At 42.6% G+C, this 19,775-nt stretch overlaps 2 protein-coding genes across 2 annotated transcripts; both read left to right on the forward strand.

Moving 5' to 3' along the window:
- The first annotated feature begins 1,901 nt into the window (after positions 1 to 1,901).
- On the forward strand, positions 1,902 to 11,806 carry LOC128870292 (uncharacterized). Its single transcript, XM_054112896.1, has 4 exons — positions 1,902 to 1,977; positions 6,850 to 7,471; positions 7,990 to 8,168; positions 11,793 to 11,806. Exons 1-4 carry the CDS (start codon positions 1,902 to 1,904, stop codon positions 11,804 to 11,806), a joined length of 891 nt encoding a protein of 296 aa, XP_053968871.1.
- A 5,908-nt stretch (positions 11,807 to 17,714) lies between these two features.
- LOC128869385 (uncharacterized) lies at positions 17,715 to 19,131 on the forward strand. Its single transcript, XM_054111934.1, has 2 exons — positions 17,715 to 18,618; positions 18,695 to 19,131. Exons 1-2 carry the CDS (start codon positions 18,288 to 18,290, stop codon positions 18,853 to 18,855), a joined length of 492 nt encoding a protein of 163 aa, XP_053967909.1. The 5' UTR covers positions 17,715 to 18,287; the 3' UTR covers positions 18,856 to 19,131.
- The last annotated feature ends 644 nt before the right edge of the window (positions 19,132 to 19,775 follow it).

The raw sequence follows: 19,775 nt of genomic DNA on the forward strand, positions 1-19,775 counted from the left end.
AAATTTGTTCACGTTGGATCCCACACAATTTGTCAATCGCTTAAAAACAGGCTCGTGTCGATTGGGCGAAGGAAATGCTCAAAAAATACGATCGCGGGGCTTCGAAACACGTATGAGCCCGAAAGTAAACAGCAGTCGACTGTATGGGTGTTTCAAGATGAGCCATTCCAACAAAAGTTGTGCGCACTAAGCACTTCCAAGCAAATGGTCGCCTGTTTTTTCGGAAATACTGGACATGTCGCAACCGTACCACTAGAACAACGCAGAACAGTAAATTCTGAGTGGTACACAACCATTTGTTTGCCAGTTGTCTTCCAAGAAATTAGGAAAACCAATCGCCAAAGACAGATCACTCTTCACCAGGACAATGCGAGCTCTCACACATCGGCTCAAACAACTGCATTTTTGAGCACCCAAAACATCGAATTAATGGGTCATCCGCCGTATAGTCCTGACTTGGCACCGAATGACTTCTTTTTATTCCCGTACGTAAAAAACAAACTGAGAGGTCAACGTTTTTGGACACCTGAAGAAGCGGTTGCGGCATTCAGAATGCATGTTTTGAAGGTACCTCATTCAGAGTGGCAAAAGTGCTTCGACAATTGGTTCAAACGCATGCAAAAGTGTATAGATCTTCATGGAGAACATTTTGGAAAACAATAAAGTGATTTTCGATGATTAAAATTTGTTTTTGTTCTCTAATCCCGACATATAAAAGGCACCCCTCGTAGGACTCGTTCCCGCGCGAGTTAAGGAATGTTTACTACGCCGCTGCTAACGTCAGAATTGGAGAGGACCTCTCCGAGCTGTTTGATACCAAACGAGGTTTCCGACAGGGTGACTCGCTGTCGTGTGACTTTTTTAATCTGATGTTGGAGAGCATCGTACGAGCCGCAGAACTTAATCGCTCAGGCACAATATTTCATAAGAGTGTACAATTGCTGGCGTATGCCGATGATATTGACGTCATCGGCCTTAACAACCGCGCTGTTAGTTCTGCCTTCTCCAAACTGGATAAATAGGCAAAGCGAATGGGTCTGGTGGTGAACGAGGACGAAATGAAGTATCTCCTGTCTGCAAACAAACAGTCGGCGCCCTCGCGTATCGGCACCCACGTCACTGTTGACAGTTATAATTTCGAGGTAGTAAAAGACTTCGTTTACTTAGGAACCAGCATTAACTCCGATAACAATGTCAGCCTTGAAATCCAACGTAGAATCTCTCTTGCCAACAAGTGCTATTTTGGACTAAGTAGGCAACTGAGCAGTAAAGTCCTCTCTCGACGAACAAAACTAACACACACAAGACTCTCATCATGCCCGTCCTAATGTATGGCGCAGAAGCTTGGACGATGACAACATCCGATGAAGCGACGCTTGGAGTGTTTGAGAGAAAGATTCTGCGTAAGATTTTTGGACCTTTGCACGTTTGCAACGGCGAATATCGCAGACGAAAGAACGATGAGCTGTATAAGCTTTACGAGGATATAAACATAGCGCAGCGAATAAAGATCCAGCGGCTACGTTGGCTGGGTCATGTCGTCCGAATGGATACAAACGCTCCGGCTTTGAAGGTATTCGATGCGGTTGTGGTTGTTGTTGTAGCAGCATAAACATTCCCCATACTTACATACGGGGAATGCTGCTGGAGTGACAGTCCTTGGCCGGATATAAATCCGGGTCGTTTCGGTAACGTAGAACCGACTGTCTTGCCTTCGATGCGGTACAAGCTGGAAGGGAAGGCTTCCTCTGCGATGGAAAGATCAGGTGGAGAAGGGCTTGGCTTCACTTGGTGTGTCCAATTGGGGCCGGTTAGCACAAGAAAGAAACGACTGGCGCGCTTTGTTAAACTCGGCTAAAATCGCGTAAGCCGTTATCGCGCCAATTAAGAAGGAGAAGAGAATGCATTATCGATACAAACCGTATCAGGCAGCAACCGAAACGGAATTTTCCACAAACGAACAACAGATAAGTATTAGTAAATAACATAAGCAATGCATAAGGACTGATAAACAAACGTACCAATATTATAACAATATATATTAGTAAATAACATTAGCACTGCGACCATATTGATCTATTGTGCAACCTATGTCTATTGACTGTTAAGTATGCTTATGAATTGTACCAGCTCCTTCTGAGGGAGTGATTGAAGGTCTTCATCTGTAAGCATGAACTTGTTTAAAAACCTTTTCCGTCTATGCGTCAACCCCGGACATTCTATGATGAGATGTTCTATAGACTCCTCATCTTCGCAGCAAAATCTGCAGGTGCTGGTGTTAGTTATGCCTAATTTATGTAAGCGTTTGTTGCAGGTGAAGTGACTCTTGAGGGCGCCTGTGAGAGTGCGAACGCTATTTTTGTTTAACGTAAGGGCCATGTCAGCTCTTTTAGCATTGAAGCTTAAGAACTTTTTGGAGTGTCTAAGACCTTCTACGTTGTTCCAATACTGATTTATTAAAGTTTTGGCCCAGTATTTTACTTTTTGTTTTAGGCTGTTTTTGTTAAATCCAAACATGGGACTAGGTCCGATGAGATTTACACCTGCCCCTTTTTTGGCTTGAAAGTCTGCCTTTTCGTTGCCGTCATATCTCTCATGTCCCGGTACCCAAATTAATGAAACATTGTTTTTGGATGCCAGATTATTGAGTGCCTTGTGGCATTCTAAGAGGGTTTTTGAGTTGTAGGTATAGCTATCTAAAGCTTTTAGAACTGATTGGCTGTCCGAGAGTATTTTAATCTTTACTCTCTTGTGGTTTCTACGTTGCATGATGTTTGCTGCTTCCATTATTGCGTATAGTTCCGCTTGGAAGATAGTGGTGTCCCTGGTGAGAGTGTATGATTTGTGGATTCTGGACCCCACTACTCCTGCTCCTACACCATAAGGTGTTTTTGATCCATCAGTGTACCATTTTTGTGAATCATCATTCATCCATTTTGGGTTTGTTTTCCACTCGATCCTCTCAGGAAAGGTAACTGTGTATCCTTTTGTGAAACAGAGGGTTGGGTCAATGTGGTCTGAGACTTGAGCCATGCTTATGGTGTTCTTGATTTTATTTAGGATACTTAGGTGACCGGTGAGGTTGCCTAATTTGAAATTTTCTTTCATGTATAGCATGAGTGCTTGCGTAGCTGCTTCCTCTGCTATATGAAGTGGTGGGAGATTAAGGAGTGCTTCCATGCCAGCTGTTGGGGTAGTTCTCATAGCCCCTGTGATGCATAGGCAAGCAAGCCTTTGTACTTTTCCCAGTTTGGTTATCGCTGTTTGTTGGATAGATTTGCTCCACCATACTAGTGCCCCATACAGTATGATTGGTTTAACTATTTGGGTGTATATCCAGAGGGCCATACTAGGGCTGAGGCACCAGGATCTCCCTAGTAATTTTTTGGTTGTGCACAAGGATTTCGGGGCTTTTTGTGTTATATTATTTACATGTGATTCCCAAGTGAGTTTTTTATCTAAGGTTAAACCTAGATACTTGACCTCTTCCTTTAGTTCTATCACTGTTTCATTTATTTTCAATATAGGAAACTCCAACTTTCTTTTTCTTGTGAAGGGGATTCTTGTGGTTTTGTAAGGGTTGATCGACAGCCCCTCCTTTTTACACCATTCGCATGTTGCGTTCAAGGCATTTTGCATTAAGTCTGTTAGTGTCCTTTCATGGTTGCCTTTTATTATAACGGATATGTCATCTGCATAACCAATGGTTATAAATCCCTTATTGTTTAGGTGCTGCACCAAGTCATCAAAAAGTAGGGACCATAGCAGTGGAGAAAGAACTCCTCCTTGCGGACATCCCTTTACTGTTGTGACATTAAGTTCATCTTGGCCTAACGAGGCTTTAATAATCCTCTGATTAAGCATTTGGCTTATCCAATGTGTTAATATTGGGTTTGCACCTCTTTTCTCGAGTGCTGTTTCCATGAATTTGTAATTTGCGTTGTCGAAGGCTCCCTCTATGTCCATAAAGGAACAAAGGGCTATTTCTTTTTGATTTAGAGCCTTTTCTATATTGACAACGAGTGTGTGCAGTGCTGTGACTGTGGATTTCCCTTTCTGGTAAGCAAATTGCAGCTTATGGAGGGATTTTTTGAAGATTACTTCTTCTCTTAGATGGTATTCAAGTAGTTTTTCCATTGTCTTTAACATGAAGGACGATAGACTGATTGGTCTGTACGATTTTGGAAAATCAGGGGGTTTGTTACCTCCCTTAGAAATAAATATTACCTTCACTTTCCTCCATATCTTTGGAATGTATTCCAATATTAGACTAGCTCTGAAGATTTTCACCATGACTCGGATCAGTTCCACAGTGCCTTTGGATAGAAGTGCTGGGAATATTCCATCCGAGCCTGGTGATTTAAAGGGTTTAAAGGAGTTAATTGCCCACTATACCCTTTCAAAATTTATGATTTTATTGACAAATGAGACCGTCGATCTCCGTTGATGGTGAGTTACCATGTCTAGGCTATTGTCGATTGATAGGTCAAGACTTTTACAATCTGGGAAGTGAGTTTTTAGAAGAAGCTCTAGTGTTTCTACGAATGTGTTAGTAATAGTTCCGTTTGAACCTTTTAGTGTGCCTATGGGACTTGTGTCACCTTTGGAGCGTGATTTTTGGATTCTAGTTGTTGCTGGAGTATCTTTTAGATCCTCGCAGAAGATTTCCAAGAGTTTCGTTTGGATTTCCTTAGTTCTTTGTTATAGTTAGTTAGGGATTTCCTATATTTGTCCCATTTATTTGTTTTCTTTGCAGTGTTCAATAGTTTCCTCGTTGCTTTCCGAAGTTTGTCAAGTTCGTTGTTCCACCAGGGAACCCTCTTCGTGGAGGATTTTATTTATTTATTTATTTAGGAGTCTAAAACATAATCAGGTTTTTACAGACTACTTTGAACTAGTGTAAGCTTAAATTAATACAAATACTTAATTTAATAAATCAAAAAAAAGAGTTTAGGAACTCATACAATTCATTCTTTGACATCGAAAAGTCAAGCGGAATAGTCTAAAACATAATCAGGTTTTTACAGACTACTTTGAACTAGTGTAAGCTTAAATTAATACAAATACTTAATTTAATAAATCAAAAAAAAGAGTTTAGGAACTCATACAATTCATTCTTTGACATCGAAAAGTCAAGCGGAATAGAGCTCGAGATCTCATTGAATTCTGTTAAAGTGCGGGCAAGAAGGCCATTACGTGCATAATTCGTGTAAAGTAATTTAAGGTGAAAGGGGTAAGTGATTCGGAGAGATCTAGTAGGAATATGAAAAGGAATATTGTTTAATAAGGATGAACAATCAATATCACCTTTAATTTAACTAAAAACAAAAGACAGCGAGAGTACAGATCTTCTATTTTCTAGCGATTTTAAGTTAATTAACATCAAACGGGAGTTATATGAAGGGATGGGATGTGAGTATTTTAACGACCTGAGAGCAAACTTAAGGAACACCTTCTTCTGTACTCGTTCAAGTCTCTCAATTGCAAATTGGTGGCAAAGCCTCCAGATAAATGTTGCATACTCTACTCTAGAGCGAACAAAGGAAGTAAAAAGTAATTTGAGAGTGTAAGGGTCCGAGAATTTCAAGCTATTACGCCGTATAAAGCTTAGAATTGAGTAAGAGGAGGATACAACAAGATTAATGTGACTATTAAATGAAAATTGGGAGTCAAAGATCACACCTAGATCTTTGAATTCATGAACCGGTTGAAGAAGAGTATCAGCAATGTTATAGGATGATTTTAGAATATTTTGAGTTTTGGTAAAAGTGACATGAAAACATTTCTTCATGTTTAGGGAGATCCCAGAGTTACTGCACCAGCGAACTCATACCCATGGCAGCCGGCTCTACGTTACCGGAATGACCCGACCAAGGGCTGCCGCCCCAGTATATTAGCCCTGTCTAGTGTACCGTATTTTACCCCCAATCTTACGTCACCGGAGCAACTCATAGCAGCTAGTTTGCTCCAAATACTTCTCTTCCGGGCTGGCGTCGAACCCAACCCCGGACCTGAAGTATTCTACTGCTGCATTTGCCACAAACGGCTCCACCCGAACTCCACCTCGGTTAGGTGTAACCAGTGCAACGGGTGGTGCCATCTTAAGACCTGCTCAGACCTAAAGACACACAGGGAGTGGTCCACAAGGTATGTAGCCATGTGTTGCTGCCGCTCACAAGCGGCCCCTGCCTCTACGGCTACACTGCCCTCAGTGCCGGCACATCACACTGCCGCCACAAACAACACTTCAACGGTAAGGAGCCCCCACGAGCAACACAACTCCCTTTCAAATTCACAACCCTCCTGCTCCTACCCCAGTGCAGGGACAAACCAGCAGCTCTTGGTCCCACGCACAGTCTGCTCCGTGTGTCAGACCGTAGTTCCTCGGAACTTGACAACTGTCCAATGCAATTTTTGCAGTGGCTGGTGCCATTTTCGGAGGTGCTCCGGCCTGCACACCACCCGTGAGTGGACACGCGACTACGTTGCCCCCTGCTGCAGAGCCCCTGATCACCAGGGACGGCTACAATGTGCACAGGAAGGACCGCGAGCGAGATAACGGTGGTGGCCGAGAGTTTATAGTCCACCATTCAGTGCAGTATCGTCTTATCGATGAAGGCATCGACCGCAGGGACAGCACCTTAGAACGTCAAGGTATAGCTGTCCGGTCAGGCGATGCCGAGCTCGAAATATATAATATTTACATACCGCCTGTCACCTGCTGCCCGGCAGGATATCTCCCTGATATTGGTGCGCTTATCACGGGAGAAAACCGATTGGTAGTAGGTGACTTTAACGCGCATCACGATCTTTGGCATTCAAGCCTGCCAAATGATCGTAGGGGACAGCTATTGGCAGAGCAGATAGACGATTCGACGTTCACCAGGGTAGTGGGCAACTGCAGCAGCTCGCCTGACATAACAATTGCTAGCGCTGGTCTGATAAATAGCATAACCTGGCGACCTATGCTATCGCTTGCATCAGACCACTTGCCCATTATCATCTCGATCGAGAAACCTGTCGACTTTGTTTCCGCGGATCACCGGTCATACATCAACTTTAACAAAGCTGATTGGACCAGATTCGCGGAATTTACTGGGGACATCTTCGCAGCCCTACCCACTCCCACCGATGTGCGCGCAGGCGAACGCGCATTCCGCAAGGCGATCACAGCCGCCGCGGCTCGCTTCATACCCGCTGGACGGATCCGGGACATACGTCCCAATTTCCCAGCTGAAGCAGCTGTTCTGGCGAACGAGCGTGACCGCCTACGCCAGGCTGATCCCAGGGACCCTCGTATAAAGGACCTCTATTTGGAGATCCGGCAACTGGTCACCCAACACAAGCGGACCAAATGGGTAGAGCATCTGAAGTCCTGTAACCTCACTTCTGATGTGAGCAAGCTCTGGTCCACCGTAAGATCCCTGTCGAACCCGACGAAGCACAACGACAAGGTGGATATCGCCTTCAACGGTCGTACTTCGTCGGATCCGAAGAGATGCGCGAGCTATTTTAGCCGGCAATTTATACTGCATCCTCCGGTCGACAGATCCAAACGTTGTGCCACCAGACGGTTGCACAAACTGCCATACAACAGTGCACCGCTTACTTTCACCAAGGACGAGGTTCAGGGGGCCATCAAACCCATGAAACCATCTAAAGCCATTGGCCCTGCGGATTAAACATGCTGATGCTGAAGAAGCTGAGTCCTTTGGGAGTAGAATTCCTCACAAGGGTCTTCAACCTGTCTATGGCCACTCTCATCATCCCTGATAAGTGGAAATTAGGGAGAGTGGTCCCACTACTGAAACCTGGGAAGCCCGCCAACTAAGGGGAGTCTTATCGGCCGATAACTCTCCTTTCCCCAGTAGTGAAGACACGTGAAGCCCTCCTACTCCCACTCTACACGAAACACCTGGCCCCAGCCCCACATCAGCACGGTTTCCGACGAGTGCACAGCACCACCACGGCACTCACCGCCATAAACGCCCAGATAAATCGCGGGCTTAACCAAAACCGCCCCTGCGAGAGGACTGTCCTAGTAGCGTTGGACCTAAAGAAGGCTTTCGATACAGTCAGCCATTCCACGCTAGTAGATGACATTTATCAGCTCTCTCCCACTAAATCTACGGCGACCCTTTTTACCACCCGGACAAAGGAGGTCAAGCTGCAACTTCAGGTGCACGTCGATTATACCCCAATACCGACGGTAAATAACCCCAGAATATTGGGAGTCAGCTTTGACAGCTTGCTCTCCTTCTCAGCGCACACAACCGCTATTGCAACGAGAGTACAGAATCGCAACAAGTTCCTCAAATCGCTTGCCGGCAGCACTTGGGGCAAAGACAAAGAAGTGTTGCTGTCGACTTTCAAAGCAATAGGCTGACCGGTTCTTAACTATGCTGCGCCTGTCTGGTCGCCCGGAACTAGTGATACGTAGTGGACGAAGCTCCAGACCTGCCAAAATACTGCTATCAGGACCGCGACAGGATGTCTCCTGATGTCCCCAATTCAACACCTGCACGACGAGGCTCACATGCTCCCTGTAAAGGAGCACAACAAAATGCTTGGCAAGCAGTTTCTGCTAGGTTGTTATCGCAGGCCTCACAAATGCAGACACCAGCTTGTGCCTGAGCCACCTTCCAGGCACATCAGAAGACATCTTAAGTACGTGGACGAGATCCAGGAAAAACTGACAGACCACTCCAGGATCAGACAGTGTACAGACAGGCCATAAACGACATTCATCGGGAGACCCATACCACCTCCTTAAGCTCCCGACCCCCGAATGCCGTTATCGGAGTCCAACCACCACCTATCGCAGACGAAGGGCTCCAGCTTCCCTGAGAGTCCCGCGTATCTTTGGCACAATTACGTTCTGGATACTGTAGCAGGTTAAACTCCTGCCTATCCAGAATCGACCCCGACATACCAAACATATGTCCGGCATGTGAAGGCACCCCGCACGACACTAACCACCTCTTCACATGCCCTATAAAACCCACTCATCTAACACCTCTCTCCCTCTGGACCCAACCAGTCGAAACAGCTAGTTTCCTGGGCCTACCGTTAGATGAGCTAGACGAAGACGACCGGTAACTACACTACACTGACAGGGGGAAGATACTGCTACACCAACAACAACATTAATATCCGCTTGCAACGTAGGAATATCCTCAGTTTTCCTAATAGCAGAAAATATTTTCAGGTCATCAGCGTATAAAAGAAAATTTGCAAAAGTAAAACAGTTACTAATGTCGTTAATAAACAGAACGAAGAGAAGAGGACCTAAAATATTGCCTTGTGGCACGCGTGAAGAAGCAATGAAAGGTACCGAGCATTCACCCTCAATCATTACCACACATCGTCTATTGGATAAATAAGCTTTCAGAAATTGATAGAATATAGAATGAAAACCAAATGAGGCTAATTTGTGCAATAGAATTGCATGAGAAACTCTATCGAAATCCTTAGAAAAGTCCGTGTAAACACAGTCCACTTGAGAACCTACCCATTACAAAACCATGCTGATTGATCGAGATTAAACTCTTAGTCGCGAAGTACATCTTATATTTTACAATTTATTCGAAAAGTTTTGATATAATAGAAAGCTTCGAGATTGGTCTGTAATTGCACACATCATTCTTTTTACCACTTTTGAAAATTGGGGTAATAGTTGTGATTTTCCAATCATTAATAAAAACTCCCGAGGATAAGGATTTATTGATAATAAATTTGAGAGGAATAATGATAGCCGGACAATTTTTAAGAAAGATTGCGGAAAGCCCATCCTTATCAGTCTTAGTAAAAGTTTTTAAACCTGAGATCCCATTCTCAATGTCACGAGAAACAAGTTTTAACTCTCCGAAATTCAAGGATGAAGGAAGATTAGTATGACACGAAGAAAACAAGTCTGGATCATCCTGACTGAAATTAGATTTGAAAAAATCGGCAAACAAGTTAGCTGCACCCGCAGGTGTAGTAGCATATTTACCATTGAAATGAACGGCAGAGGGGACTCCGGTACTTGACTTTTTAGATTTAACAAATCTCCAAAAGGCTTTTGGATTGGATTTAATATTCTCTTCAATCCTAAGAATGTAGTTCCTGTACAGAAAATTATTTAAACAGTTGCATTTTTTCAAGCATTGCTGGTAAATTAATAAGATAGTTTGATTCTTAGATTCTAAAAATTTTTTATGAAGCTTATTCCGCTTGTTTTTAAGTTTATTAAGTTAATTAGTATACCATGGAAGCTTGAAGGGACGTTTTTTAAATTGTGGTACATATATCATACAAATTTCAAGCAACTAAGCTTTAAAGGCAGAATAGCACTCAACAACATCTAACCCTAAAAGCTAATCTTCCCAGTTGACATCATGTAAAATGCAGTTCAACCTCGAAAAGTCACAAGAAGAGAAATTGAAACAAAGTGTCTCGTCTTGTTAACTACCCGTAAATTCATAAAACTCAACATTAAGCAACAAAGGGACGTGATGCTTATCAGCAGGCGAGAGGGATGAGAAGCATTCAGAGATAGAAGAATTAATATTAGCACTGACGAATATGAGATCAAGAGTACGATTGAGCTTATTTCAAAAAGAATTAGTTTGTAATAGGTCTAATCCTAACAAATTATCAATAACATATGATTCGAGAGAAGATGTCACATTAGTTGGTAAAATACCATGTTTGCAGAAGTTAGAAGACCAAACAATATTCGGAAAATTAAAATCTCCTAAAACAATAATATAGCTATCATCGACCTTATTTAAAACAAGGGAGACAATGTTATCAGTATGTGATTTGTAAAGATCGTAATTACTATTGGGCGGGATGTAAGAGACCAATAAAAATAAAGACCCATAGCGAGATGATCCCTTTACACAAACACACAATTGATCTAGGATGGGGTCCTCATTTAAGAGCGAAATATGGAATGCTTTTAGCTTACGGTGTACTGCAATGAGAACTCCACCCCCTAAAGAGCAACCCGTACGTTCAACATTTCGGTCTTTTCGAAAAACGTTGTATAAATTTGAATCAAAGTATTCTTCATCAAAGAAATTATCATTCAGCCAGGTTTCAACAAAAATTATAATGTCAAAATCTGAATGAGCACTACGAGTACGAATTGTCTCCGACTTAGTTCGAATGTCACCAATATTTTGAAAATTAACATTTAATGAAGAAGTAGTTCTTCTAAAAGTGGCTAAATTTTCTTGTCTGTAAGCTCGTCCCTTTGAAAAAATTTAAAAGGACGGACCTTAACATCAGCAAGCCAAACCGACGGTTTGAGAATTTGATCATATAATAATGGTGGAACCCCTAGCTTAAAATTAATTTTTTTTAAACTATGGATATCAGTATCCTTTTTTATAAGTTTGAAACATAAGATAAGATTTCTATCAATGTTAGAATTTTTAGCAACATAGGTGATAATATTGTCCTCAGTAACAGATGGTTTAAAGGACGCTAGATGTAACCACTTATTCGTAGCTACTACATCTAACTCAGTAGTCGCATTAAGACCAACAACGACATTCCGTGATCTTTTACTATTTAAACGCCTACGTCCTTGTATTTTGATCATTTGTACTATCATGTAGTATTGGAACAGAGCTTAAATTAACTTCCGCAGTCGACATGTGAGAAGCAGCAGCATCAGCAAAGAGAGTGGGCGCAGTCGACGTGTTGATGTTAGCAGCGGCAGCAGAAGCAAAGCTGATAGAAGCAGTGGAAGCAGAAGTCGGCGTTGTTATACTAGTTGATGTTCTTCTCTCTTGGCATAGCAGCAGCAGCTTGAGTATTCGAGCAGTTAGAAACAATAGAAGCAGCAGGAGCATTGCCCGAACTCAAGGTGGGAGAAGAATGAGGAAGATGGGAAGTGACGACAGATGAAAAAAGAGCGGCATCCGTTGTATGTGACGATGACAGGCGAGTAGCTGCACTAAATTTTTTTATGCGTATGTTATCATTGCTCGATTTGTCTAATGATGATTTAACAACGGTATGTAGGTCTTTGACCTCCGCAGAGAGAAGCGCAATCGCTTCATCTTTTTTTAAGAGACTTTGTTTTAAAACGATAACAGCTTCATACATTGTATCCATTTTTTTCTGCAGGCTTAAGTTATCACCATGCAAGGTGGATAGCAAATTTAACAAGCGGGAATTCTCAGCCCGAAGGGAATCAATCGAAACACACATAGATTCCAAAGATAAGTCATGTTTTTTGCTGTCATCAGATGTAGTTGCAGTAGTCTTCACAATAGTAGGAGGTTTTGTACTCAAAGAAGTTGGCTTAGCAGTGGTCACAAATTCTACTGGATGCACATTGTCCACAGCAGCAGATGGGGGAGGTTAGCGGATTGAATTCCGACGAGCAGTAGTGCCGAGTTTACAGAAAAAATTCTTGTTTTCGCTAAGCATAAACTCCAAGTCTGCTGGAAGTATGTCAACACACACGGTGTGGGAAAAAATATTGCACTTTGAACTTTTGGTTGCGCGCGGTCAACCTTATTACACACACACGGCATTATTCAACTTTTTGAATTAAACAAATTAAAAAGAGTCACTGTCTCAGAAGATTAAATTTGCACCTTTGCAAATTAATTATAATAAACTTGTATAGTCACTGACTCAAATAGTTGTTTAATAGCATTTGCATTATTACAATTATAGCAAAATAAATTGAAATATAGCGGAGTGAATAAAAACACGTTTAACACCATTGGCTGCACTTGTCGAATTAGTGGACAACAGTCTTGGTATGAGGCTATAATTGAGTCAGTCATGTCTGTTAGTGCCTCTTCTAGCTCCTCTGTTGATATTATTTTGCTTACGCTGTTATTAAGCTTAGCTGAAAGACATTCATTGTATCTTTTCCAGTTTGCTGTTTTTGGGCTTCTGTAAAATGTGGAAAACTTTACCACCCCATTTAAGTCAAAGAGTATGTGTTTGTGGTCAGACATTGAGTCCTCATCCGAGACTCTCCAGTTACTGATCATATTCAAGGATTTGTCAGTAATTAGAGTTAAATCGAGTACCTCTTTTCATATTGCGCTTACAAAAGTGGGTTTATTACCCCTGTTTACTACTGTTATGTTACTAAGTAATAGCAACTCAAGGAGTGACTCACCTCTGATGTTTGTATTCGTGCTACCCCATGCCACATTGTGGGAGTTAGGGTTTGATTGTGGGTTTGGCTATACTCCACTAGGCCTCTGATTTTCTCTGGTGGTACTATGTCGGCGTCTCCGGGGAAATAAGCTGAGGCGATTACGACCTCTCTCTTGCTTCCACCAAACTCCGTTTCGACCAGTATTGATGATATGTCGCCATCCAGGAATTCTGTGAATGGCAAAAATTTAATGTTGGTATCTATGATTATCGCAGCGCTAGGTTTGACAGCGCTTTTGTCATAAATTACCTGTGTGTTTTGGACGTTGAGGCCTTGAGGACGGCCTCTGTAGATCCAGGGCTCTTGGATCAGCCCTATGTTGATACCTCCGGCAAGTGTTCTGCTAAGCTCAGTGGTAGCAGCCTTAGCATGGTGAAGATTTGCCTGGAGGCACCTCATCTTGTTGGTTGGTTTTCGGAGTCGTTGGGAGGACTTTCATCCTCTTCTTGTAACTCCACTGCCTCCATTTGGTCAACTAACCCTTCCGTCGTTATGTTTTCAGCTTTCAGCCTGAGGGTCACTTGGATGAAACGGTAGGTAGGTAGGTAAGATGGCAAGAGTACCCCAGGTACACTACAAGTAGCCCTTACGTGCCGTTTTGATACCATAATGTGGACCACTACCTGTGATAGGATTTAGGGAGGAGATAAAACCGTCTACAGCCATCCAGTGCTGTTGATGTAGCAGAGGAGAGAAAAGGGATCTAGGCTGGAGAATTTCATCAAGTCATCCCCAAAGGGGACGCTGAGGAATCTCAAGCGCCTAGCCGCCAAAGCCGGACATCTGCAGAGAAAGTGTTCCACAGTCTCTTTCTCTGTAGGATCCCCACAGCTTTTGCAATGGGGGTTGTACGGAATTCCAAGCTTCTCCGCGTGAGTGCCGATCACCCAGTGGCCAGTGATCACCGCAATGAGTTTGGAAATTGAATGGCGGGAGATTACCATCACCTTAAGCGTTCTGTTTATATCGTATTGAGACCATAGTGCTTTTGAAATGGCACACGATAAGACAGACCTCCATCTGTCTTGCGCTTTTCTTAGAAAGAAGTTGTGTAGTTTCCCTTTAACGACGGCCAAGGGGATACCGATGTCTGAAAGGAGGGCAGCTGGATTCGGTTCTGCCGCCCCCTTCCTGGCAAGCTCATCGGCAATTTCATTTCCCTCTATATTCCTGTGCCCAGGAACCCAGATGAGGGAAATGTTTCCTGCACGTTCGAGGCGTTTAAGTTCCTCCTTACAGGAGTTCACGAGAAGAGAGCTGCAATACGGCGACGACAGTGCCTTGATTGTAGCTTGGCTATTGGAAAAAATATTAATGTCTCCCTCCCAACAGCGATCCCGAAGCATTTTGCATGCCTGCAGGATCGCGAAGACCTCTGCTTGAAAGACGCTGCTTGTCTCCGGCAGTTTATAGGAGACCGAAATCTGGCTGATTTGGAGTAGACCCCCGCTCCCACTCCAGACTCCATTTCGGATCCGTCAGTGAAAACAGAGGCATCTATATCCGCAACAACTCTCCCCTCTTTCCAATCTTGCCTGCTCGGAAAGGCAGCCCTAGCACAACCCTCAAAGCACAGTTTGCAGATGGAGAGGTCGGTGGGAATATCAGAGAAGGAAGGGGAGATCTGCTTCAGGGAGTTGTCTCCAAAGGCCAAACTCCTTCAGTCTAATAGCACTCTGAGCAGCAATGGATTTAACCTGCAGATCCACAGAAATTAAGTGCAGAATAACGTTGAGCGTAGCGGTGGGACATGTTCTACAGGCACCAGTGATGCCCACACATGCAGTTCTCTGCACTCTCTCTAATTTAGTGAAGTTGTAGCCCTTCTGAAGAGCTAACCACCAAACTAGGCAACCGTATGTCAAAATTGGTAGAACCACGAAGTTGTACATCCAAAGTACGACACGTGGCTTGAGACCCCATTTTTTGCCGAACATAGATTTACAGGCGTAGAAGGCTTATTAGCCTTCTTAACTCGATTTTCTATGTGCAGTTTCCAGTGTAGCTTGGGGTCAAGTATTACACCAAGATACTTGACTTCCGATGAAAGTGTAAGACACTGGTTGTTAAGTCTAGGAAGCTTAAAAGGTGGAGGCTTATATTTTCTGGTGAATAGCATCAACTCCGTTTTGTCAGAGTTGACTCTGAGGCCGCAACTGGCGGCCCATCTGCTGAGTGTAGCCAGTGCACCTTCCAAAATTTCAGACATTACTGATGGGAAGGGACCTGAGACCATTAGGACCAAGTCATCGGCATATGCTACCACCTTTACCCCACCCCTGTTTAAGCGAATTAAGGCTTCATCTACAGCTACTAGCCAAAGGAGAGCCGAGAGGACGCCGCCCTGCGGTGTGCCCCTATGTACGAATCTGGTGATTCTAGCCCCTCCTGCCACCGCATTTATTTCCCTACCACCAAGCAGGGGCGAGATCCAGAGGTAGATAGGTCTTTCCACCCCTAGCCTATTTAGGGCCGTGACAATTGACTCCGCCGTAATATTATTAAAGGCGCCCTCTATGTCCATAAAGGCCGCCAAAGTGAATTGTTTTCCCTCCAGAGATTTCTCTACAGTCCTACTCACTACCTCATGTAAGGCTGACTCGGTAGATTTCCCTTTCAGGTAAGCGTGTTGGGCTGGAGAAAGTCTGGTTTCACAGAGCTCTCGGACGTTACAGTCGATCACTCTTTCAAACATTTTGAGAATAAAGGAGGTAAGACTTATAGGTCTGAAGTCCTTGGCCAGGACGTGGCCCCTCCTTCCTGCCTTAGGAATGAAAGCCACCTTGGTTTTCTTCCAGCTTGCAGGAACGGGGTTTAGCGAGATACACGATCTTTTGAAGGACGGCAACCATCAGCTTTAGTCTTCTGAGATATCACTGGCATGATACCTTCGATACCTGGAGACGTGAAAGGAGAAAAGCTATCAGTTGCCCAGTTTATTCTGTTGACGGACCGGACAGATGTCAAGGACATAGCAAGTAACCCCTCCTGCCGATACGCGCCTTCGTCACAGACTGGAGCAATATAATTATACGGGAAATGGGCATCAACAAGGATTTTTAAAGATTCGGCTGCAGATTCAGCCCACTCCCCATTCCCTCTTTTGACAAGGGTGCTACAAGAATGGTTCTTGGAGAGAACCCCACTGCGTCTGGCCGAGTCTTTTGCGGATTCAATGGATTCGCAGTACTCTTTCCAAGGTTGCGCTTCGCATCTCTAATGGCTTCCTTATACTCTTTCAAAATTACTCAGTAGTCTTGAAATTTCCTTATTTGATAACATTTATTGAACACTCTCCTAACTTTCAATTTCAAGTCGGTAAGCGTCTTACTCCTCCAGGAAGGAAAGTCTTTGTTGCTTAAGTATACTAGACAGACCACTTGAAAGGCAGTCTGATAGGACCTCTCTAAGTGTCTAACTTGCATGTCCAGTTGTTCCCTAGTGGTAGTCAAAAACTTACTCTTGTTCAACTTCTTGCTGAAATCCCTATGAAAAAGAGACCAATCAGTTCTTTTAGGATTCCTACTTGGTATCAAGGTTTCCCGAACGAAACCGATTTCGAAAAGGATTAGCCTGTGGTCCGAAAAAGAGTTCTTCCGTTAAAACGTCCTATTTTCAACCTTAACAGCAGAAGAGTTTCTCGAAAGAGAAATGTCAAGAACTTCCTCCCAACCTCTTGATGTTTCCGATGCCGGGAAAACAAAAGTTGGGTGTTGCTCTTGATTCAGATGAATAAATTACGGCTAAATATCAAATCAAATAGAGACTCCCCTTGTTGTTGTTGTAGCAGTAACTTCGCCCCGTCAGGGTAGTCTAATCAGCGGTCGTCTTCGTCTAGCTCATCTAACGGTAGGCCCTGGACCACTTGTGGACCACTCCCTGTGTGTCTTAAGGACTGAACAGGTCTTAAGATGGCACCACCCGTTGAACTTACTGCACCTAACCAAGGTGGAGCCGTTTGTAGCAGATGCAGCAGTAAAATACCTCTGGTCCAGGGTTGGGTTCAACGCCAGCCCTGAAGAGAAGTTTTTGGAGCAAACGTCCTGGAAGAGATCTGTCACAGGACATGTAGGCAGACACCAAGCAGAAGCAACTACCGCTAGATGGTTCCACCCTGACCACCGTCACATCCGCTGAACTGAAATTTGATAGCAATAGTGCATTAACTAGTATGTAACCCCCGAAAATCGGGTGGGCTTTTTTGCCACAGAAAGCAAACAGCATATGTTACACTTTTATATACTAAATGTTATGATGATTAGAAAAGTGTATATTTTTATTCATCTATATATATAAAAAGAAGTTACATTTCCTTGGTAATCTTATAACTCAAGAACGGGCTCACCTATCTAAACCAAATTTTTAGGCTTTGTTTGGACTATTCAGTAGATGGTTTGTGTTTTGAAATTTTAAGAATCGGATACCAGGGTCTCGAGAAATAGGCCAAAACGTGAACCCGGGTAACCCTAGGATGTGTTTGTACAGTATGGGTAGCAAATGGACGCTGCTGATGATTCTATAGTATAGAGTATTTTTGATGCCGCTCCGTGACTGGGGTCTCGAGATATCGGCCAAAATGTGGACCCCGATAACTTAAGGATGTGTTCGTACAATACGGGTAGCAAATGCGAGCTGTTGATGATTGCTATAGTATAGAGTATTTTTAATGCCACTCCGTAACTAGGGTCTCGAGATATAGACCAAAACGTGGACCTGGATAACCCTAGGATGTGTTTGAACCACATGAGTATCCATTGTAAGTTGTTGATAAATGCTAATGAAAGAGGACTTTTCTTTTCGCTGGGTAACTAAGGACTCCAGATATAGACCAATTGGGAACTCGCCTTCAGGTTAAGAGATTGCATTCTTATGTACTACAACCAGTTAAAATGTTTTTAAAAATTCAGATCCGTTATCTACATATATTTCTCGAACTTTACGGATTCAAGGTCAAATATACCATAGAGCTGGGTCTTTGCTACCATTCCCAGATGGTGACCATCAATTTTTGCAAATATATTTTATTGGTGATGAGAATCGTGAATTAGATCAGCGCTGTGCAATTTCGACGAATACGAGAAGATCAATCGTGAATGAATTGCAAACAATGTTCCATCAACACAATGAATTGGTGAAATTGTTCAAAGTGGCACTCGATCTGATGCCCACCGATGGCCACAAAATCATAATAAAAGCCGATAAAACACCAATTGGGGAGCACGCCAGACGATTCAATGTACCAACGATTGATGAAGTAGCCATTGTTGTGGTTGGTGAACAGTTTCGGTCACGAGAAATTGTTTTGTATCGTAGAAATGAGCAATTACAACGTATTTCAGAACTCCATCGCTGTTATGATGCATTGCAATACCCCATTTTGTTTTGGAGAGGGGACGATGGCTATCATATCAACATACCAATGATAAATCCAACAACTGGTACATACACATTTTATTTTTGTTTAAATATGATTTTTAAATAATTTTCATACGCTAATTAATTTTTGCATTGCAGGTCAAAAATCAACGAAAACCGTCAGTGCGATGAATTTTTATTCGTATCGATTAATGATTCGCCCTCAAGAAAACAATTTTATTTTGCGATGCAATCAACTTTCGCATAAATTTTTTATCGAATTGCAAGTGATTTTGGACGCAAATATAATAAAAAATTGAATGCTCCAGGAGGAACTGGAAAAGCATTTTTAACTTTATTTATTTTAGCATAATTTATTTAGCGTAAAAAATTGAAATGGAAATTAAAGAATCAAAGTTTAATTAAAAGTTTTTATCGGCTCTTTCACCTTACCTGTATATATGTAGGTGACCACCACAATCAAATTTTAAAAAAGTACAGAAAAGGCTATTGTGACATCTTTAGAAACTATGTTGAATGAAAAAAATCAACTAATTCAACTGTTTAAACATTTTACGAGTTCTATAAAGAAAACTTAATATGAAAAATTTCTTGCTATATAAAAAAACATTTTATGTATGGTGGTGCGAAGCCCACTGGGAAATGCTAGTATGTAATATGTAAGACCTTTTGCATATAACATTTTAAAAATTTTTTTCAGTTAAATCAGTCATTTTTTTTTTAATTACTTCATTTTGCTCTTCGCCGTGTCCTATGCGCAAAAGAAAATTACAATAGTCGGGTTCTTGACTACGCATATTGATTGTGAACTTAAATGATTTAAAAAATTTCTACAAAGAGCAACGCTTTAAACAATTACCAACTATGCCAGTTCGCGTACTTCTCGCTATCACAGACAAAACTTGCCTAAAGTCTCCACCCAGAATAATAATTTTCCCACCAAAATGGTGAGTATCGCGCAAAAGACGATCTAAACACAACAAAGCTCTGACAGGTACCATGCTAGCTTCATCCCAAATAATAGCTTTTGCTACCTTTAATGCCTGACCAGCTTTAGTGTTTGGTTTAACCAAAGAAACTTACGATTCAGTCAACGGTATGGGAAATTTATAATGGTATGGGAAATGTGAGCAGTTCGCCCGCCTGGCAACAAAAATTGCAATATCTCATTAAAAAATGAACCAATTTAATTTTTATGATTTTTTTCAAACACACTCGT

Source organism: Anastrepha ludens, chromosome X, assembly GCF_028408465.1.
Source record: "Anastrepha ludens isolate Willacy chromosome X, idAnaLude1.1, whole genome shotgun sequence".
NCBI lineage: Eukaryota > Metazoa > Arthropoda > Insecta > Diptera > Tephritidae > Anastrepha > Anastrepha ludens.